Below are 23,747 nucleotides of genomic sequence, written 5' to 3'. Positions count from 1 at the left end.
TGATTCCTATGCATACCCTCAGGTGAAATCCATGTGTATAGCCTACGTTTATGTTTCTTATTTAGAAGAGGTTGTGGTACTAGGGATATTATAGCTAATGTTAGATGGATCTTGGCAGAAAGCAAAGAATACCAGAAGAATGTCTATCTGTGCTTCATTGACTATGAAAAGGCTTTTGACTGTGTGGATCACAGTAAGCTGTGGTTGACTCTGAGAAGAATGGGAATCCCAGAACATTTGATTGTGCTAATGCAAAACCTATACTTGGACAAAGAGGCAGTCATCAGAACAGAGCAAGGAGACACTGCGTGGCTTAAAATCAAGAAGGGGGGTCCATCAAGGATGTGTTCTGTCTCCATACCTTTTCAATCTGTATGCAGAACAGATCATCTGAGATGCTGGGCTGCACGGAGAAGAATGTGGCATCAGGATTGGTGGAAGAGTTATCAACAACCTGAATTATGCAGATGACACAACCCTGCTTGCTGATACTGAGGAGGACCTGAAGCGCTTGCTGAAGTAGGTCAAGGACTGCAGCCTCCTACACCGATTGAAGCTCAACATCAAGAAAACAAAGATTCTCACCACTGGACCAATTGGCAGCATCAATAAGGATGGTGAAGAGATTGAGATAGATAACAGTTTTAGTTTACTTGGCTCCACAGTCAACACTCTTGGTAATAGTAGCCAGGAAAACAAGAAACTAATTGCTTTGGGAAAGTCAGCTGTGAGGGACCTTTAAATAGTACTAAAGAGCAACGACATCAGGCTGGAGACTAAGGTGTGCCTGATCTGGGCTATAATATTTGCAATTACGTGCTATGCACCGGAGAGTTGGACAGTGAATAGGGATGATAGAAAGAGAATTGATGTCTTTTGAGCTGTGGTATTGGAGAAGAGTGTTGGATATACCATGGACTACTAGGAGAACAAACAGGTTTGTCCTGGAGAGGGTGAAGCCAGAATTCTCCTTGGAGTCAAGGATTTTGAAGCTTTGTCTGACGTACTTTGGGCATGTTGCAAGGAGGGATCGATTTTGTGAGTGGAGTGGTGGGAATGGGTGTGTTTGAGACAGCGAGGTTGGCACAGGATAGAATGGCATTTAGGGTTCTTGGACATAGGGTTGCAATGAGTCGCAAGCGACTCGATGACACATAACAACAACAACAACAACAACAACAAATAAATTTTTATTTTATATTGGTTTGCTTGAAGCTTTGTCTGACCTACTTTGGACATGTTGCAAGGAAAGATTAGTCCTTGGAGAGGGATGCCTTGCTTGGGAGGATGGAGGGATAGCGCAAGAGAGGAAGACCCTCAATGAGGTGGATTGATTCAGGGTACTGGGGGTAGGTGTGTTGAAGACAGTGAGATGGGCACACGATAGATACAGGGTTTAGGGCTTGTTGTTTAGGTCGCTATGAGTCTCAGGTGACTCAACAGCACATAACAACAACAACAACATTGGTTTGCTTACAAAGTCCATATACATTGTATTTCACACTATTATGTATTCACATTGTGTTTCATACAATCTTTACGGTTCATTATATTTTATAAAATGAATCAATATTGAACTACACCCACCATTGCCCTATCTTTCCAGATCCACATTAGATCTTTCACATTTCCTTTACTCACCCCCTCCCTCCACCCATCAAACTTGTACTTATTTTCATTTGCTGTCTCAATGATTAATTCTCCATTCTAATTCCGATTTTGCATATCTCTGATTTCTCAGTCTTTCTTGATTGACTAGCTAGTGATTTTTTTTTCATTTTTAAAAGCACAATTCTTGGATTTGTCCTATATTTTTTTAATGTCACTCATTTCTGCCTTTTGCTTTATCAGTTCTTTGCTGCTATTATTATGTCCCTTTTACAATTTTTTAACTGTACAGTTTTCAGCTTATTTATTTCTAAATCTTCTTTGTTAAAGAACATTAAGTATTTAAGAATAAGAACGTTTTCTCTGAACTAGCTTTAAAGAAACCCTTTCAGATTTTATGCATAGCATTATATTTTTAAGGGCTTTTAATTTGTTTGGCAAGAATTATATATTCATAGAAATTTGCAAAAATAATGCAGAGAAGTTTTATCTACCATCCACCCTGCCACTAATAACCATAACACAACTTTGTTGTTAATACCCATGATTGTATTTTAACTTGGTTTTCCCCTTTAGTTTGTTTTCTTTTCCAAAGTATCAAAAAGCGTAGATGGTATGGGGTAGTTCAGAGCAAGTTGTGCTACTAAACTAAAGGCTGTGGGTCTCCAGCAATTCAAATCCAGCACCCACCGAGGAGGCTCAGCTGTGCATTGGTTTTATCTTGGTGGCAATGAGGTCTTTTAGGGCTATTCCATATCTTTCCTTTTGGTCTAATATTGACTCCACGGGAGGAATTTTTGTCAATAGTCTCAAAACTTTGGTTTAATGCACACCCATGTTTATTGCGGCTTTGTCCTCAAAAGCAAAGTTCCCATCAACAAACGAATGGATAGAGAAGCTGTGGTATAGTCACACAATGGAATACTATGCAGCCTTGAAAAACAAGGAACTCCTCAAATATAATGCAAAATGAGAGACCCTGGAGGACAATTTGCTGAGTGAAAAATCTCAGTCACAAAAGGACAAATATTACGTAGGGCCACTGTTGTAAAATGGGACTGACATCGGGGTTGAGGGAAGACAGAGAAGGAGGGGAGGAATGATGTATAACATGATGCATTGAAACGGATGAGAAAGAGAGAACTGTTTAAAAGGGATATATGATTGGGTATTATTGTCATGACAGGAGTCCAGAATGAAGGCTGCACAGTGCAGTGGACTTGAGGGGAGCGATTGCACAACCATGAAAGAGGTTTTCTTTTACTTTTCAAGGAGAGGAGCGAATTAGGGGGAAGGGGCTGGACAGGGAGAAAAGTGCAACAATGAATGATTCGAAAGCCTAAAGTAAAAAATAATCAAATAAGAATAGCATTAACATTAAAAACAGCAATAACAACAACAACAAAACAAAAAAACAAACAAACAAAAAAACCCCAACTTTGGTTTAATCCCTTTTACCAGCCAGAGGGGAACTTTTTACTTGGATACTGTCTCTGTGCATCGATGACATAAAGTAAAGAAGAAAGCCATAGTCTTGGCAAACAGAAGCAACTTTACAGACAGAAACAATGGGCTATAAAAAGCGTGGACTTTCCTAATGCTGCCCTATCAATCAAGAAGGTCATGTGGAGTGGATGGGGGAAGGGTTCTTGCTTAGGTTGGACTTTTAGCTTGGTCTCGAAGAGCAGACAGAATTTAGAGAAGAAAATGAGGTGGATTATAGCAACCTTGAGGATTATCTGCAGAAGCAGTAAAATGGCGCAAGTCCCAAAGTGCAGAATACTCAAGTTTTCGCAAGATACACTTATACATTATCTTGATTCCCTGGTATAGATAGCTCGATCACCACCTTGTCAAAGAAGTAGCGCTTTCTGATTTAGCCTCATCTGTGGGCCAAAGGTCCCCATCTGCTGCTTCGTGGCAGAGAGATTTCTTAACACACTCTGGACGTCTTCACAGAAGGACCATAAATTAAATGCGGTCAAGGTTGGGCTGATAACCATAGACTGTGAAGTTCGGGTTGTTCATTAACTTACCTACATCGTCCAGCACTCAGCAACTCGGCGAATACTGAGGGGGAGAAGAGAACAGTGTGAAATCAAACCCTATCCGGCTAGTGTCCTGTCTCATAGAGGCCATGAAGGTGATTAAGGGCTAAAAAGACTCCTGGGACCTGCGTCATAGCAGCACCAAACCAATAAACACTGAGCAGAATTAGGAAAAGATGCATCATTCATGAATAAACTTCTTGGAGGAGGGTTGTTATAAGTACATTCAAAAGATGGATTTGAACCATCTTTGCTTTGGCCATGCAATTCCTTACCTTTAAAGCACCATAGATCATGGCAAATGATTGAGTACTGAATCCAGAAAAAAAAACACACCAACAATAACCCAACCTTTTTTCTTTTTTTGAATATTCATTCATTGTTGCACAATGTTTTTAAAATTTTTAAAGATTGTTTTTGAAAAATAAAGTTTTATTTTTATTTTAATGACCCTTTACCGAGAAATTAGATTTTCATTCATTCATTGTTGTACATTTTGCCCCTCCTCCTTTCCCCCTTCTCCAGCTCACTTTAAAAAAAAATTACATTCAACCCAGAATAAGAAATATATCATTGCAGAAAGGACTGGGGTGGATGTGACGAGGGGAAGCAGGTAATTGTGGAACAATGAACGAATATTAAAAAAAAAAAGATTTTTTTTTCTGGGTTATTTCTCTCCCTTCTATAGAAGGAGAATTGGTGCCTTTGAGCTATGGTGTTGGAGAAGAGTATTGACTATATCATGGACTGCTAAGAGAATGAACAGGTTCATCCTAGAGAGGGTGAAATCGGGCTGCTCCTTGGAGGCAAGGATTCAAAAGCTTCTTCTGACATACTTTGGACATGTGGCAAGAAGGGACCAGTCCTTGGAGAGAGACATCATGGTTGGGAGGTTGGAAGAACAGTACAAGAAGAAAGATCATCTATGAAGTAGATTGATTCAGTGACTGGGGTAATCGGGATGGGAGTGTCAGAGACAATGAGATTGGCACAGGAGAGAGCAGAGTTTAGGGCTGTTGTACAGTGGGTCGCTCTGAGTCCCAAGTGACTCGATGGCACATAAAAACAACAACATTTCCCCCCCCCTCAGTACTTAATTATTTGCTAAGATCTATGGTAGTGTAGTGGTAAGGAATTGCACCATCAAAGCAAAGGTACATGGTTCAACTCCATCAGTTGCTTTCAGGGAGTAAAATGAGCAATCGCCTCCCATGTGACTTACTGTCTCTGAAAACCCAATTCTGGGTCAGCTCTGGACTGGTTTCAAGTTGACGGGACACACAATAACATGTCTTCTCCCTCGCTACTACTGCTTCCAGCTGCTCCCTCCTCCCCAGTCTCCTATCGACACCTTGTTCTGGCCTCACTAACACTACCCTGGACTATGTTGGGATTCTCATCCCACTGAGCTTACTCCAACGCTCTTGGAGCTGCTAAACCTGAGTCCGGCTCTGTGTGATCCACTACCTATGTGCACTTTCCTGAGTTCCATTGTTACTACATGGCTCTAGTTATATGAGTCAAGAGAAAGCTATAGGTGGGAAGTATTCATTTTCTGTTGGGAGAGAAGGAAGTTGCATGGTGGCCATGGCATAAGGCACCTTGGCTTCTAATGCAATCACACAGAGCACAGCATCTGTGGTCTGGGGAGACCAGGTGGTCGGAGTGCACCCCAGCTTCCCAGTCTCCACATCTAAGCAGCTTCACCCCACCTTTTCCCTAGAGAAGAAGGGATAACTTTCTATACTTTGATCGACAATGAAAGTGCTTGGCTAACCTGCTGACCAATATTGCAGGGGTATTTATATTGAAGCCAGATGGAGTTTGATTTTTGTGCCAGCTCATTTATTTCTTTTGAAGTTCCTTTAGTTTTTAAAACTCGTTTTTAAATAAGCTTTAAAAAAAATCGTGGAAAGTTTCAAACACATATAAGCAAATAGAGTAATGAATTCCATAAACTCATTACTCAGCAGCAATATTTATCACCTCATTGCCTTCTACTTTCTCTATTTTGAATGAGATCCAGGACATTATATCCTTTTATACATAATGTCACCCTAAAAAACAAGAACGGTTAAAATACATGGCTATAACGCCACTATCATACCTAAAAATTTGGCAATTACCTCAATAGTATCGTTAAATATCCCATCAGTATACATATTTCCCTAATTATCTCATAAACTCTTTTATATTCATTTATATTTTTTATAGTTTATTGTTTGAACAAGTATTCAAATAAGGACTACTATATAGTTCAATTAGCTGATAGGTCTCTCAAGTCCTTTTTATATTATAGATTTCCTGTTCATATTTTTTTATATGTTAAAATATATCTGAAGAGGGGAGCTCTGGTGGCCTAGTGGCAAGAAGCTGTACTGCAATCCCAAAGGTACACAGTTCGAATCCACCAGATGCTCTGCCGGAGAAGGAGGGACAATTTCCTCCTGTACCAGTCAGATCTGATTTGATGGTACATGCACACACACAAAAAATAATAAAATAAAATTTAATATATATATATATATCTGAAGAAACATTTGCTATTTTAATAATTTTTACACATACAATTCAGTGATACTAACCATATCTACCATATTGTACAACCATCACTACTATCCATTTCCAAATTTGTCATTGAGACTGTTACCAGTTTCTCCTTGGTCAGTCAGTTATCATCCACAGTCAACACTCTTGGTACCAGCAGTTTAGAAATGAAAAGACGAATTGAGAAAGTCCACTGTCAGCGACCTCTCCAGAGAGCTAAAAAGCAACAGATAAGTCTAGAGACAGGTGTGTCTGATCCAGGCCATGGTCTTTGCAATGATTTGCTATGCAAATAACTGAGAGCTGGACAATGACTAAATATGACAGGAGAAGAATCAATGTCTTTGAATTGTGGTGCTGAAGAAGAGTATTGAGCATACCATGAACTCCTAAGAGAACAAACAGGTCTGTCCTGGAGAGGATGAAACCATGTTGCTTCTTGGAGGCAAAGATTTTGAAACTACAGCTCACATACTTAGTTCACTTTGCCAGGATGGACCAGTCCTTGGAGATGGACGTTATATTTGGAAGGGTGGAGGATCGGTGCAGGAGAGGAAGAGCTTGGATGAGATGGAATGACTCAGCGACTGGGGATATAGGGGTAGGTGTGTCAGAGACAGTGAGATTAGCTCAGGATAGAACAGGGTTGCTATGAGTTGCAGTCGATGCACATAACAACAACAACAGAAACTTGGAGCTCTAATGCTGTAGTCTACAAAGGCGGTTCAAATCCACCAGCAGCAGTCAGGGAGAAAGATAGGCAATCTCCTCGTGTGTGATTTACAGAAGAGGAAACCCAGCTCTGAGTCGTTTCTTACGTGATGACAGTGAGAAAGACAAAAGAAACTCGGGAATCTTTAAACAAGACCTCCCTTTCCCCACTTCCACCCTCTTCTATAACCACTAATAAGAGCTGTTCTCTATGCCTTTGTTGGCTCTATTTCATAAGCAGAGCCATACAATATGTGTCTTTTTGTGTCTGACGTTTCATTCAGGACAATCCGTTCCAGGTTCAGCCATGCAATCCCATGTATCAGAACTTCATATTTATTTATGCATGAGCACTATTCCACTCTGTGTAATTAGGGAGCTCTGGTGGTCTAGTGGTTGAAGAGCTGTGCTGCCAACCCAAAGGCAGGCAGTTCCAATCCACCAGCTGCTTCAACGGAGAATGATGGGCAGTCTCCTCTTGTGCCTCTGAAACCTGATTCGGTTCCAACTCAATGGCAAAGAGTTGTTTTATTACAAACCACAGTTTGGTTTTCCCCCCTTTTTTAATTATTATTAAAGTCAATGAAAGTTTACAGAGACTTTGGATTTCCATTCATTCATTGCTGCACTTTTCTCCCTGCCCAGCCCTCCCTCCCCTAGTTAGCTCTTCTTTTTGAAAAGTAAAAGGAAAATTCTTTCATTTTTATACAATCCCTCTGCTCAAATGCACTAGGCTCCCCCCTCCCCCTGCCCCTTCTTTCAGCTATCGTGAATAATGCACAGTAAACATAGGTTTCCAGGTACCTGTCTGAGCCCTTGCTTTCAATTATTTTGGTTAAATGCTCAAGAGAGGGATTAGTGGGTTTCATGGCTTATACATAAGGTGTTGAATACTGTCCATATATAACTAACTCGTAGCTGATCCTCCAGTGGGTCTCAGAGGCAGTAAATCACACAAGAGGACAAAGTCCATCATCCTTCCAAGGAACAGCTGGCGGATCAGAACCACACACCTTTGGGTTGGCAGTGCACTCCCTTACCACTAAGCCACCGGAGAGCTGGTCGCTGGTCAATGAGTAAGGATGACAGAAGAAGATTTGACACCTTCGATCTGTGGTTTTGGAGAGGAGTGTTGAATGTCCCATAAGCTGCCAAAAGAACAAACAAATAGGTCTCAGAGAAGATGTAGCCAGAGCGCTCCTTGGAGGCAGATGTTTGAAGGTTCATCTCCTCATGTATTTGAGCATGCTGCTAGGAGAGGTTCCTCAGAGAGAGACACCATGCTTAGGGAGGGGAAAGGGCAGCAAAAGAGAGGAAGACTTTCAACCAGAGGAGTTGTCATGGTGACTGTGGTAAAGGGCTGGAAAGTGTCAGAAGTTGTGAAGATGGCACGAGATAGGACAGGGTTCAGATCTGTTTTCGTAAGGTCACTAGGAGTCATAATTGACTCAATGGCACCTAATGACAACAAGAAGCCACCAGAGTTCCCTATGGTGTATATACATGGTATATAAGTGGTGTATATGTTATTGTTGTTTTTGTTGTCGTAGAGGACACACAGCAACCCTATGAACCAAAGATTTGTACAGAGGTTTGATCTCTGGTTCTGGTGAGAATTTGTGTGTAATGTTTACTGGCCATTGGCTGTGAGTTGATTGTATTCAGACTCCTAGTTAAAAAATGCATTTGGTCACCAGTACAGGGCTGGAATCCAGGTGTTGAGTATTCCGAAGCAGTCTGACTCTACAGAGGGTTTACCTCTGGTTCTGGTGAGAATTTGAGTGCAATGTTTACTGGCCATTGACTGTGAATTGATTGTATTCACAGAGTTCTGCTGGCCTAGTGGATACAAAGTGATGCTACCATGCCAAAGGTGGGTGATTTTAATCTGCAGCCCTCAGGCCTGGTTTTAATTGGTCAAACATTCTTCTAAGTGGTATAGCACTGGTCTGTCTATTTGCTGTACAGAGGTAACATCTGGTTGCTGTGGTGCTAAACACTGTGACACTGATGTGTCAAATGAGATAATGGTTACCCATGGTGGACAGCGTTTGGTGGTGCTCCCTGATTAAAACAAGCTTGGAAGGAGGAATGAGATCCACTTCCTAAAGTAGCTTGCCTCTGGAAACTCTAAGAACTTGGAGAAACGATGAAAGTTATACAAGTGTTCAGGTCTTTGTGGTGTATATACACATTATATATGTGGGTGTGTGGGTGTGTGTTGTTTGCCCTATAGAGTTTATCACAAGTTCAATGTCCCATGCCATGGGAAACAGAAAGCCCAAAGCTCTGCCCCTGGTGCCACTCCACGGCCAGAATCCTAGCCTGCCACCACTACTTCCCAAAGATTGAATCCACATAGTTCGCCATCTCCATTTGATCTCGTCTAAACCTGAGTTATAGGCAGCTGCCTCTCACTGGGGTATGTAAGCCTTCTCTATGAAACCTGATTGCAGGGGAAAATAAATTCCACAGATTGCTTCAGCCTTCCCTGACCAATTCCTACACACGATGTTACATGATGGTGCCAGTCAACCAATAGCCTGCACTGATTCTGACTCCTGCTGACCCCATGTCTGTCTCAATAGCCATGAGTCCCACAGGATTGCCAGTGACTCATTTTTCAAAGGTAGAGTGCCAGGTTTATTTCAGAAGTACCTCTGTAGCAGACTTAAACTTCAAACCTTTGGCTAGCAGCTCAATGTTTTAAGCATTTGCACCATTCAGGGACTATAGTCCATAAGATCGTTGTTGTTATGTGTCATCAAGTTGCCTGCAACTCATAGTAATCCTGTGTACAACAGCTCTGAAGCCTGCCCTGTCCTGAGCCGGTCTCACTGACTCTGATACACCTACTCCCACTGCCCTAGTTACTGTATCAATCCAGCGACCCTATGAAGGAGAGTCCTCGACGCTTGGGTGTCTCTCATCCTCTCTCCAGGTTCATAGGGTTTCCGGAGGCAAGCTGTTACGGAAGTGGATGCCACTCCTCCTTCCAAATATATATATATATATACACACACATACACCTATATAAAATAAATAAGACAAAGTGTACACTGTCAGTAATCGTGGGTACCATAGTGCTGTGGTCATGCTTGAAGATTCATGAGTGACCCCACTACCAGCGTTCACTTACGTTATTAGGTAGTATTAAAACAGAAAATCTCCTTTATAACCTCTAACAATGGGATCCAAGTATCAGGTAAACAGCCGAACTTACGGCCTTGCTCACAGAAAGCACTGGCCATCAGTGGCTTTGGACCACAGCTGAGAAGCATCACAGAGAAGCTGAGCTGCCCCCTTGATCCACACTGCTGCCCATTTACAACTAAGCCACCTCCTCAGTGTCACCTCTCAGTGACAGTGCTGAGAAATGAGAAGTGGCATTAAAACATGCTGCGTGGCAATACCTTCATGCACACGAGGAAACGTCCCTCCCACTTGACAGGAATTGCTTTAGGAAGCTTAGTCTTATAGGAAGTGAATTTTGAATTTAATGTAACTTTCTGGTATTAAGCTCTTACTATGTATTCCTTGGGGCTCTGGTGGCCTAATGGCATAAAGCTGTGCTGCAATCCCAAAGGCACCTGGTTTGAGGCCACCTGTAGGTCCACAAGAAAAAGATGGGCAATCTCCTCCTGTGCAATTAACTGCCTCTGAAAACCTGCTGGAGGGTCAGCTATGCGTCAGTTCCGACTCTAGAGTACACAACAACAAGGCTTTCCTTACATTCTTGCTACTCAAAGAATACCTGGTAATTTATTCTCCGTTGTTTTGTTTAAAACAAAACAAAACAAAGGTTGTTCAAATCCCTCTCTGCTCAGAAACATTCTCTAACTCACTCCAGCCCACTGCAACAAGGTGGTATTCAAGATGCTTGGTAAAAGAAGGTCTGTGTCTTTCCTGAGACTGGAGGCTCCCCAGCGGTGGGAATGTCACTCCGATCCCACCCGGAAGCTCATGGCAACAAGGCTTCATTAGGACCTGATTGTTGGATGAGGTTTTGGTGGTGGAGGTCATATGGGGCCTCAATACTTGGGGCAGGACAAGGTGCCATTTCAAACATTCCTGGACATTTAACACTAGAGCAGTTCCAGGTACTTGGTATGCCATCATTAAATTAATTAATATTAACCACAACAAGATAAAGGTCAACAACCCAATTGCAAGATGGTCACAGAATATGAACAGACACTTCACCAGAGAAGGCATTCGTTCAGATGGCAAACAAACTCAAGAAGAAATGTTCAAAATTCCTAGTTCTAAGCGAGATGCAAGTCAAAACAACTATGGGACATCATCTCACCTCAGTAACAATAGCAAAATTCAACAGAGCAGCAAACACAAATGCTGGTAAGGTTGTGAAGAAACTGGAAACCTTATTCACTGTTGGTGAGAGTGTAAAATTGTATAGCCACTGTGGAAGGCTGTATGGCGCTTTCTCGAAAAGTTGCAAACAGAAATACCTTTTGACCCAGCAATTCCCTACTGGGTATATACCCTAAAGAAACTAGAACTGCCACACAAGCAGATATATGCGCACTCACGTTTATTCTTACTTTGTTCACAATAGCAAAGAGTTGGAAACAACTCAAGTGTCCATCAACAAATGAATGGATAGAGAAGCTGTGGTATGGGTTCAATAATGTATACTGCATTGAAACAGATGAGGGAGAAAACTGTTTAAAAGGGATATATGATTAGGTATTTTTGTCATGACAGGAGTCCAGAGTGAGGGCTGCATAGTGGAGTGGACCTGAGGGGAGGGATTGTAAAACAATGAAAGAATTTTCTTTTACTTTTCCAAGAGGGGAGTGTACTGCAGGGAGGGTGGTTGGGAGGGGAGAAAAGTGCAACAATGAATGAATAGAAATCCAAGGTCTCTGTAAATTGTCATTGAAATTAATAATAAATTAAAAAAATATTGGAAAGAGAAAAAAAACCACCCAAGAGTACCAGATCTCTGTTTCTTTTTTTTAAATTAACTGTTGTTTTTTTTAAATAAAATTGTTCTTTCAATTAAAAAAAAAAAGAATACTATGCTGCATTGAAAAACAAAGAACTCATGAAATATACAAAATGGGTGACCCCGGAGGACATTATGCTGAGTGAAATATCTCAGTCACAAAACTACAAATATTGCATAGTGCCACTGTTGTAAAACAGGACTGACATCGGAGTTTGGGGGAAACTAAGAAAAGAGGGGATAAATAATGTACAGATGAGGAAGAGAACTATTTAAAAGGAATATATGATTAGGTATTATTTGTATGACAAGAGTCCAGAATAAGAGCTGCATAGTAAAGTGGACTGGGGAGGGGATTGTAGAACAATGAAAGAGTTTTGGTGTTTTTTTTCCTTTTCAAAGAGAAAAGTGAATGGTGGGCAGGGGTGGGCAGGGAGGAAAATGTGCAACAATGAATTAATAGAAATCCAAGTTCTCGATAATCTTTCCTCAAAATATCAATAAAAATTAATTCATGTTAGAAAAACGAACAAAAGGTTTTTAGAAAAATCTTTGTCTTTGGTTATTTAACCTCAGAAACAGAGCCCCGAGTAAATGCACCTCTGAGATCTTAAATAAATCTGGTCTCATTTCCTTCTCTGTTGATTTTGTTGGGTGACATTAACTACAACTCATGGGGACCCCGTTTGACAAAGTGGGAACACACACACACACACACACACACAGAGAGAGAGAGAGAGACAGAGAGAGAGAGAGAGAGAGAGAGAGTTTTCTTGGTAGTAATATTTACAGAAGCAGACAGACACTTGTGGTAGGGTTGGATGGGTTCAAACTGTCAACCTTTTGGTTAGCAGCTGTTTACAAACAGGTCCTGGAGATGGTGAAACCAAGCTCCTCGCTGCAGGCAAGGATTTTGAAGCTCTGTCTCACACATACTTTGGGCGCGTGACCAGGAGGTACCAAAAAAAAAAAAAAAAAAGAGTTGTCTAATAACCCTCTCTGGAGAAAACCACCATGCTTGGAAAGGTGGAGGGACAGTACAGGAGGAGATGGACCAGAATGAGATGATTTGGTGACTGGAGAAGTTGGGATCGGGTCTGTCAGAGATGATGAGATCGGTCAGCACTTTCTAAACAACATGCCTCTAGAAACTCTATGAACTTTGAAAAACAACAATAGTCATAGAAAGTTAACAAAAAAAAAAGTTAACAAAAGGTCTTTTGTTCATAGAGTCACTATGAGTCATGCTCCACTCAGCAGCAATCAACAACAACCGGCCAGGATTCAGAGCTTTTGTACATAAGGTCGCTATGAGTAGATAGCACATAAAAACTACAACCACTAAACTCTCTCTTCTTGGCCTCGGCTAGAGAAATGGTCTCTCAAGTTTAAAAAGAAAAGCCCACAATAACTAAATTAACATGCATATGTGGTGTGGCAGTGATGCAACAGTGTAATTTTGAAATTGTATAATAATGCAGTTACCTACATTTTTACGATTAGTTTTTGCATAACAACCTGGTCTTTGGAAACTAATCAGGTTGATGAGCGGGTGTAACTGGTTTTGCGAAGTGGCCTGGACTTGGAGGATTTTCAAAGCTTTTAGGAAGATCTCATATATATATCCTTTCTCCACACCTGTTCAATCTGTGTGCTGAGAAATAATTCATGAAACTGGATTCTCTGAAGAGGAACAACCTGTGTTATTAACAACCTGTGTTATGCAGATGGCACAACCTTGCTTGCTGAAAGTGAGAACTTGAACTTGCTGCAGAAGATCAGGGACTACAGACTTCACTCTGGACTACATCTCTACATAGATAAAGGTTTCACAACTGGGCCAACAGGCAACATTGTGATCGATGCAGAAAGGATTGAAGTTATCAGTGATTTCATATTGCTTGAATCCAATAAGAAGACCCTTGGTAAATGAAGTTATGAGATCAGAAGGTGTATTGCATTAGGCAAGTCTGCTGTCAGGGACCTTTCCAAAATACTAAAGAGCAATGATGTCAGTTTGAAGATTAAGGTGTGCCTGATTTATGCCGTGGTCCTTTCAATCACTTGCTATGCATCTGAAAGCTGGACAATGAGTAAAGATGACAAAAGAAAAACTGATGCCTTTGAGTTGTGATGTTGGAGAAGAGTCTTGAACAGACCATGGAACAATAAGCCAAGAGAGCAAACAGATATGTCTTGGGGGGTGGAGGGAAGGGTAGCCAGGATCTTCTTGGAGGTAAAGCTGACAAAGCTTCATCTTTTCTACTTTGGCCATGTTGCGAGGAGAGGCTATTCCTCGGAAAAGTCTCATCATGTATGGACAAGTGGAGAGTCAGCAAAAGAGAGGAAGAGCCCCCTCCCCTCCAATAAGATGGGTTGACACAGTGACTTCAGCAATGGGTTCAAGTGTGTCAGAGAGGATGAGGATGGTGCAGGATAGGAGAGGGTCTGGGTCTGTTCATAGGGTCGCTCTGAGTCATACTTAACTAGAGGGCCCCTAACAACACAGCAATATGTATCTGAGGGAGTTCTGGTGACCTAGTGGTAGGGAGCTGAGCTGCAAACATAAAGGTATGTGGTTTGTATCCACGAGCTCGTCCACAGGAGAAAGACGGACAAGCTATTCCCTTGCAACTGACAGTTTCCGGAAACCCTCCAGACAGGTCAGCTAGGAGCTGGTTCTGGCTCAACCACAATGGACAGTGCGCGCTTCAGGACAATTCTAGTGCTTGGTGATCTGTTTCACATGCATAACTATTCTGACAATTTGTGCTGGAGGTGAGGTGAATTCGCGTGGTTCTCTGACTGGAGAGAAGGGGCCCCGAGGAGTGCTGCACTCTGCCCACCTGATTCCTAGCCCAGTATACATTCTAAGGATAGAGTTCAGTTTGGGCAGACTGTGAAGTTGCTCAGAGATCTCTGATGGGAGTCTTCTCTTTCCCTACTTTTTTCTCTGTCCTCAATTTCTCTTAAATTTTCCCATGAAAAGACACAATTAGCCATCATTTACACGTTAGTAGGAACTGCCTCTGAAAACCTTCTATGGGTTATCCATGAGGAAGTTCCAACTCTATGACAATGAATTTGAGGGTTTGTGTGTTTGTTAATGAACATAATAGGATCCATAATCAACACCCTTGGCATCAACAGTCAAAAAAATCTAAAGACATACTGCATTGGGAAAGTCAGCTATCGAGGGCTTTTCCAAAGTGCTAGGGAGCAATGATGTCAGTTTAAAGACTAAGGTGCACCTGATTCAAGCTTATGGTCTTCTGTCATCACGTCTCATGTATTTGAAAATCCGACAATGGATAAGGATAACAGAAGAGGAATCAACGCCTTTGAGGTGTGTTGGAGAAGAGTACTGAGTATGCCATGGACTGCCAAAAAACCAAACAGATATGTCTTAGAGAAAGCGCAACCAGGATGCTCCTTGGAGGCAATGAAGGATAGAGAAACTTCAGCTCACATAGTTGTTGTTATGTGCTGTCTAGTCGTTTGCGACTCATAGCGACCCTATGTACAACAGCCCTAAACCCTGTTCTATCCTGTGCCAATCTCATTGCCTCTGACACACCCATTCCGATTACCCCAGTCACTGAATCAATCCACGTCGTAGAGGGTCTTCCCCTCCTGCGCTGTCCCTCCACTCTCCCCAGCATGATGTCCCTCTCTAAGGACCTGTCTCTCCTCACAACATGTCCAAAGTATGTCAGGCGAAGCCCCAGAATCCTTGCCTCCAAGGAGCAGCCTGGTTTAACCCTCTCTATGATAAATCTGTTTGTTTTCTTGGCAGTCCATGGTACATTCAATACTCTTCTCCAGCACCACAGCTCAAAGGCGTCAATTCTCCTTCTATCCCCCCTAGTATTGTCCAACTCTCTGATGCATAACAAGTGACTGCAAAATCCATGGCCTGTATTAGGAGAGGTCGGTCCTTGGAAAAGGACATCATGCTTGGGAAATGTGTCAGCATAAAAAAAGCAGACTCTCAACAAAGTGGATTGGCACAGTGACAATGGGCACAAGTATGTCAGACGATGAGGATGGCACAGGATAGGGTAAGATTCCGATATGTTGTACATAGCGTCACTATGTGTTGTGGTCTGCTCAGTGGCACCTAACAACAATAACAAGAAGGCTGTTTCCCAGCCTTTGGATAAGCAGCACAACTTGCTACAGACTAAAGCAGCAGGGCTCCCTAACAGGACTTGTGTTATCTTTGTTATTGTTGTTAGGCACCAACGAGTGAGCTACCATTGCCGGCGACAACCATATGAACAATAAACAGATCAGAACCTTGCTCTGTCCTGCACCATCCCCACAATCTTCACACTCGAGCATTAATGAACAAGTAATTGACTATCAGGTCCCATGCGATACACCCAATCCTGTGCATTTGTGAACCGACATGTACGGGTGAACGGTAGGTATCGTTAGGAGTCAAGTCTGCAGGTGGGTGGCCGAGTCTCCCTTTTGTCCTCAGCAGCGGCAGGAGAGAAGCCCCATCTCTGAGGTCCCAGAGGAAATGCAGGCACCGTGGGGGCTGAAGCTTTCCCAAAACAGACATGGTAAGCAGAGATCATTTTTATTGGGATGTCCTTCTAAGTTTTAAGAAAAGGTAAAAGATAAAGTCAAAAGACACATTCCACTAATAGGTGCCTGGAGGGGGCAAGGGCTGGACATCTCTGCTTGATGTTGTGCGTCTCAGCATGCATGTCACACACTCCTCTCTGGAAGCCACGGCCCGGCCGTCCGCTGGGCCTCACTGCACCTTCTTGAACACTTGCTTGCAGACCACACCTTGCACTCGCATCTCCTGAAACACAAGCAGATGCAGAACAGTCATTGCCAGAACAAGTTCACACTTGAGGCCCGGTGGGTGGAGGGCAGGAACTCCGAGAATCCTCAATGGTGGTTAATTTTGGGCAAAAACTAATTGCACACTTTACCTAGAGCTGGTTGGGAGGACAGGGGTGGCTCAGAGCAGAGCGACAGGACCCTCAAGGTCCTCTGATCGAGGCCTGTACCCAGGTCAGAGCCTATGTCCACACACATGGTTTAACCCACAAAGGAGCTCAGCCAGGAGCTAGGAATTAGTGCAGTGGTTCTGAGCTTCCACTGCAACTTCACTTGGGGAGTTTGAGGCTTCACCCCTCTTGTTTTGTTACTATTATGTGCCGTCAAGTTGGAACCAGTCCGTAGCTGACCCTCCAGCAGGCTTTCAGAGGCAGTAAGCCTCATGGGAGGAGATTGTTCATCCTTCTCCCCTGGAGCAGCTGGTGAATTCAAACCATCAGTGTTTCCTGGCTCCCACCCTACCCTGTTGTTGTTGTTGTAATACATGGAGCCAGAACCAACGCAAAGCTGACCCTCTGGTGGGTTTTCAGAGGTAGTTAATTGTATGGGAGGAGATTGCCCATCCTTCTTCTTCAGAGCAGCTGGTGGCCTCAAACCGCCTACCTTCAGGATTGCAGTACAGCTTCTTGCCACTAGGCCACCAGAGCTTCCCTACCCTAGACCAGTTATATTAGTATCTTAAGGAGGAGGTGTGGACAAAGAGAAGTGGTGTATTTAAAACCTCCTCTCCCCAGGTGGCTCTGTAATGCAGCTCAGAAACCCTTGCTTTCTGCTCATTAAGAACTGACAATACGCCGGCACCATGTTGCTACTAATTCTTTTGCTTGTTTTTTGGTAAGGGTTTTTTGTGGGTTTTTGGTTTGTTTGTTTTTGTGTGTTTTTTTAAAGGAAACTAGAAATCTGGATATTTATGTAGTATCTTCAATTTTTAAGTGAGTGGCTGAAAGGTTTTAGGTCCAAAACCTGAAGGCCCTTGTATATAATCTGACACTGATTCACAGAACTACTGAGCTGAATGGACCAAAATGAGGTCTTTTCATCCACCGTGTTTGCACATAACGGCCTGTGTCTGTCCTCAGCATTCACATCCTCAAAACTTCAGCAGACCGTGGTGTGGTCTTCTTACAGCCCCCCACGTAGTCAGAGGTATTTTGCATCTGGGGGCCAGGAGGGAGGTAGGACCCTGCCAAAGGCACCCAGTAAGCTGAGTTTAGAATGCAGGTCATCTGAATCAGGGTCTTACCACAAGATGAAGGCATTTAGGGGCTCAGAATGGATGGGAGGAAGCATGAGAACTCTCCCTTCACGTATCCAGAAGACATTGGGCTCTACCAGATCCCTGGGTGAGAGAAATGATTTGCACAGTGTATTGATCTAGAAGTGGCCAGTTCTGTGTCACCAAAGGTGACAGAGCTGGTCATCTGCTTCTGTAAAGATCATCATGGAAACACTATGGTGTCAGATCTACTCTGACACCTGGAATGGCTGATTTGAGAATAAAGGGGTGGGCTTTTTTTCTTGTTGTTTTTTAAAAGCTATACCAGTCTGCCCCTTGGAGGCAAGGAGTCTGAAGCTTCCTCTGATATCTTTTGCACATGTTGCAAGGAGGGACCAGTTTTTGGAGAGGGACGTCATGCTTGGGAGGGTGGTGGGAAAACACAAGAGAGGAAGACCCTCAATGAGATGGATTGATTCAGTGACTGGAGTAATCGGGATGGGTGTGTCAGAGGCAGTGCGATTGGCACAGGATAGAGCAGGGTTTAGGGCTCTTGTACATAGGGTCGCTATGAATCGCAGGCAACTCAATGGCACATGACAACAACATGGATCTGTGTAAGCTTTTGCAGTGGACAGAGCAGAAGTGACTTTTGACCCGAGGCCCAGGAGGGAGGACAGAGTGAGTGACGCATCCGCTGGAGCTGAGGAAAATTGTCCTCCCTACAACCTAGAATGACATGGTGTTTTACCGAAGCTTAGCCAATGCTCATCAGCCTTGGTCGGCCACAGTTTGGCATGGTGAAAACATACATCTTTTGGGAGAACATTTTGGCTCTGTCATGTTCGGATATGCATGTTTAACCTTGTAGGGCTGTCGGAGACGATGAGATTGGATAAGAATAGGGCCGGTTCAGAGCTCATGTACACAGGATCGCTATGAGTCACAGGTGACTCGATGGCACATAACAACAACATGTTTAATCTAACCTTTCAAAGTCTCCAGATCTTCATCTCCACAGCAAAATACTAATGAGCCCTGAGTCTCAGCTGTTGGGAGAATGATGAGAAAGGAAATACAATGCTTCTCACTTCGTAGGTGTATCCTCTATCTCCTCCTGATTGACAGCTCCCAGACCTTGCAACCACATCGCCTCTAATTATTTCAGCAATTTCTCAAGGCCCTTGAAAGAGCGAAGTCAAAGAGGAAGCAGATTCTGGCCCCACTGCACGCTTGAAGGTGCACGCACACCTCGGTGGTGACCGGAGCTCGGAGGGGCACGCAGTCTGGCCCCACTTCTGCTGCCCAGGTACCTACCAAGTGCAGCTCATCGCCTTCGATCCACTGGGTCCAGCCGCGGCCCTCCTTCTCGCCCTTCTGCACGCACTCGAGCTTGTCGCCGTCCCAGCTCACCGTGGTCTGTGGGGCAAGAAACGCAGCTGTCAGTCCTGAACAGGCAGCGTGGGGCCGACGAGGCGGGCCAGCTCCGGCCTTGATCACCCAGGACGTCTGCATGTCAACATCACGGCCGGCAGAAGATGTGCGGCCCCACATCCCTTGCCTGCCCTGTACTCTAATTACAGCAATGCAAATCCATTTCAAAATTTACGGAAACCTTCACAAATTTCATTTAAAAGGGTAATTAGCAGGGAACAATTCACTGGGGCGGGGCTGTCAGTACAGCAGCTGAGGAAGGCGGCTGGCAGGGGGCTGGAAGGGGAAGCAGGGCTCCAAGGCCGAATGAGGGCCAGGGTGTGGGTGTGGGAGGCCGCCTGGCTGTCACGAACAAATGTTAGCTAAAGAGGGACAGTTTTTCTGAGCACCTTTCAAATCTCATCCAGCTGTCCATTGTTAAAATCTTTGCTAGGTCCCAGGACACTAGAAATATACTTCTCTTCCCCAGAAAGAATCCATCTGCTTCTGGGGAACATGTTTAGACACCAAGAACAGCCATTAGGTGCTGGCCTACCCTGCCAGGCACTCTCTGAACCCCTAAATCTTATGACTCCCCATCTGCAGCACAGACTAGCATCTCCATGTATGATCTGTGAGCATACATCTGTGGGGGTGCTTAAGCCCCTTCCCCACTGCAGCTCCTGCTTAAGTGCCCAGTGTCACCCGAGCTACAGACCAGAGGCCGTGGGAGCCCAGATGGGCATCGAGAGGAGGACAGCTCCCGAGAGGAGGGGCACCAGGCAGGACGTTGGGAGAGAGGAGAAGGCGAAGGAAGAGAGCAAGAAGGAGGGAAGGTAAGGTGCGTGGAGGGCCAGGTGATGAAAGCACAGCAGTGTGGGATCACAGGTGCTCTCAGAATGCTCACCAGGTGGGCAGCTGGCACAGAAGGGGAGAGGAGGCCCTGCTGCCCTGCCAGGGCTCAGCTCTCAGCCCTCGACCCCACCACTGTGCCCTCACATTCCCCCTGGCACTGTGGACCTGTGTGTACCCTGTGTGTATGGAGCACGCTGAGGGAGATCAGAGCAGGAGAGGAGAGCTGTGTCCGTGAAGCAGACTTCACAGATGTGTCGGAGCCCCAGAGACCCATTCAGGAAACCTAGACAGAAGCCTGCTGAAATTTAGCTCTTAGAGTCCTGCCTCCCCAGCAGAGCCGTGGGTTCATCATCTAGAAGGGGACCCCTCTTTTCCTTGTCTCCAGGCCAGGAACTCAGAAGGTGCAGTGGACAGCTCTCATATCCCCTGCTGCCCACCTCGTTTGGGAACACACTGGATGATTCTTCAGTGCAGATTCCAGAAGGGGCCAGAAGCCTGTATCTTGCATACTCTGTGGTTCCATGCCCAGTCAAGTGCCCCAACGTTCCTGTATGTCTGTCATATGATCAGGGCTACTTGTTTTGTTAGGTGCCGTCAAGTTGACCACAACTCATAGCGACCCTATGAAGGACAGATCTGAACTTCTATGCCTACCTCACAACCTTCGCCAAGCTTGAGCCTACGGTTACAGTCACGGTGCCAACCCCATCCCATTAAGGGTCTTCCTCTCTTCGTCTGACCTTTCCCAGTATGATGTGTTGATCCAAAGACGGCCCCTTCGGACAACACGCCCAGAGTGAGTGAGATGACGTTTCCCCGTCTTTGTCTTTAAGGAGCAAAGTGCCCAATTCCACTTCCTTCAAGACAGATTTATTTGTTCTTTGCGGCAGAGCTTGGGACATTCAAGACTCTTCACAAAAAAACAGGATGTAGCATCATCAATTCTTTTTAGTCTTCCTTATTCATCGTCCAACTTTCAAGTGTGCAGGAAGGAACTTAAAAGACTGTGGCAAGTCTTCAGTTTTCACACCGATGGCCTTGATTTTTAGTACTTTAAAGAGTCCCTGACGGCAGATCTTCCCAGTGCAACATGTCTTTTCATTTCTTGACTGCTACTACACTGGATGTTGACTGCGGATCTAAGTAAAAAGAAATCATTGGCAATTTCCATCTTTCTCTATCTATCATGATGTTGCCTGTCAGCTGAAAGTGTGAAGGAATGCGTGCTATGTCCTCAGAAGTCGTGGCTTTAAAAAGCTGGAGTTCTCGGTTTCTTGAGTTCTCCGCCACACTCAACTGAGATCCAGGACAGTCAGCCACAGCCTGACAAGGACTAGGGAGAGAAGATGCGATCTGGGAGGTGGGTGTGGGGTGAACCATGGTCATTTCCTTCAGGTGAACGTCTCCTTCCTCCCTGGCTTCCTTGTTTGCTTGTTGTGTATTTCCTACTTTATTTTTATTTTCTTTTTAATTTCACACTAGTTTACTTTAAATTCTAATATATTGTTTTAGAGAACAGATTCTTTTAATTTCTCTCACCTCCACCACCGATCAAACTGTACACCACCATGATTAATCCCCCCTCCCCCTGCACATCCTCATCCCTCTGCTTCAATCCTCTCCCACCGTATCCTTATACTCATTCTACAATAATGGTTTTAGACACTATTTATCCTTGTGGGACTGAGTTAGTTCACTCAGCATAATGCTCTCCAGTCCCTCCCAAATTAGGTAATCATTTACAAAATCACTGCTCCTGCGTGCTGCATAGTATTCCATTGTGTGAATGTACCATAATTTCTCAATCCATTTATTTGTGGTTGGACATTTGGGCTGTTTCCATGTTCTCGCAATGGTGAATAATGCTGCTATGAACACTGGTGTACAAATCTTAGTTTGTGCCTCAGTTCTCGTTTTCTCAGGGTATATACAAAGTAGTGGAATAGCTGTGTCATACGGAATTTCTATGTTCGGCTTTTTGAAGAAGCATCAAACTGCCTTCCAGAGCCTTCCAGAATGGTTGTACCATTTTACAATCCCACCAACCATGTAACAGAGTTCCCTTCTCGCCACATCTTCTCCAGCATTTATTACTTGCTGCCCTGTTAAATGTTGCCACTGTTACTGGAGTGAGGTGGTACCTCGTTGTGGTTTAGAGCTTGCTGATCACTACTGCCCTCTGCTGGCTAGGAGATGCCAGCAATGAGCTGCACAGTGGAGGCTGAAGTGGCCAGGTGTATCTCTACAGCTTTACACAGAAGGAATGCTAACCCATGATGGAGCCCGAGTCTCTTGACTCTAGAGGGAGGAATCAGGACATGGCTGAAGGCTCCTCTCCCAGCTCAAGACTTCCTTGGGGCACAAGCCCAAACCCCAAGGCAGGGGGTCTGCAGTTATAAAAAGCCCTATCAGAACCGTAGGAAGATTCATCAACAATCTGCATTATTCAGATGACACAACCCTGCGTGCTAAAACTGAGGAACACTTGAAGCGCTTGCTGCAGAAGATCAAGGACTGCAGCCTCCAATATGGATTGAGGCTCAATAGCAAGAAAACAAAGATTCTCACCACCGGGCCGATTGGCAGCATTATGATAGATGGTGAAGAGATTGAGATTGTTAACAGCTTCAGTTTGCTTGGCTCCACAATCAGCACTCTTGGTACCAGCAGCTAGGAAATCAAGAGACAAATTGCATTGGCAAAGTTGCCTGTCAGGGACCTCTCCAGAGTATTGAAGAGCAATGATGTCAGTCTGGAGACTAAGGTGCACCTGATCCAGATCATAGTCTTCACAATTGCTTGCTATGTGTCAGAGAGCTGGACATTGACTAGAGATGATAGAAAGAGAATTGATGCCTGTGAGCTGTAGGGCTGGAGAAGAGTGCTGTATATACTATGGACTGCCAGGAGAATAAACAGGTTCATCCTAGAGAGGGTGAAGCCAGACTGCTCCTTGGAAGCAAGGACTCTGAAGCTTCATCTGACATACTTTGGGCATATTGCAAAGGAGCGACCAGTCCTTGGAGAGGGACACCATGTTTGGAAAGGTAGTGAGATGGAGAAAGAAAGGGATACCACTGATGTGATGGATTGATACAGTAACTGGGGTAATGAGGTAGGTGTGTCAGAGACAGTAAAGTTGGCACAGGATAGAGCTGGTTTCAGGCTGTTGTACATAGGGTCGCTCTGAGCCACAAGTGATTCGACAGCACATAACAACAACAATCTCGGGGAAAGATGACGACTGTCCACAGGCCACACACACTGGGCACATGGACAAGCTGGAAAAAGAACTGGGACCTAGAAATCAGACAGTCCTGGACTTGAAGAAGCTCCTAAGAAGCCCTGATTTACTCATCAACTGGTCTTGTCTTCATATATTTATCCAGACACTTAGTCTTTGCATACTAAATGCGGCGGATTTAACGAGAGTCTCAAGGGAAATCACTGACTCTGTTATGATATATACCCTCTGCCTCTACCGGAAATATTAGAATTAGTGGCATATTCATATGCTCTG

At 44.1% G+C, this 23,747-nt stretch overlaps 1 protein-coding gene across 1 annotated transcript in view; it reads right to left on the bottom strand.

Annotated features, from left to right (window-relative positions):
• Positions 1 to 16,648: 16,648 nt before the first annotated feature.
• The window catches only part of RBP1 (retinol binding protein 1, cellular), a 33,182-nt gene continuing 26,083 nt past the window's right edge, over positions 16,649 to 23,747 (bottom strand). The window contains 2 exon segments of the mRNA XM_006903656.1: positions 16,649 to 16,702; positions 19,277 to 19,378. Of these exon segments, the coding sequence (XP_006903718.1) occupies positions 16,649 to 16,702; positions 19,277 to 19,378 (156 nt within the window).

This window comes from Elephantulus edwardii, unplaced genomic scaffold, assembly GCF_000299155.1.
Source record: "Elephantulus edwardii isolate Elephantulus edwardi_28Jun2011 unplaced genomic scaffold, EleEdw1.0 scaffold00281, whole genome shotgun sequence".
NCBI lineage: Eukaryota > Metazoa > Chordata > Mammalia > Macroscelidea > Macroscelididae > Elephantulus > Elephantulus edwardii.
Note: the sequence above shows the minus strand (reverse complement) of the source record. Positions and strands in the feature narration are given on the sequence as shown.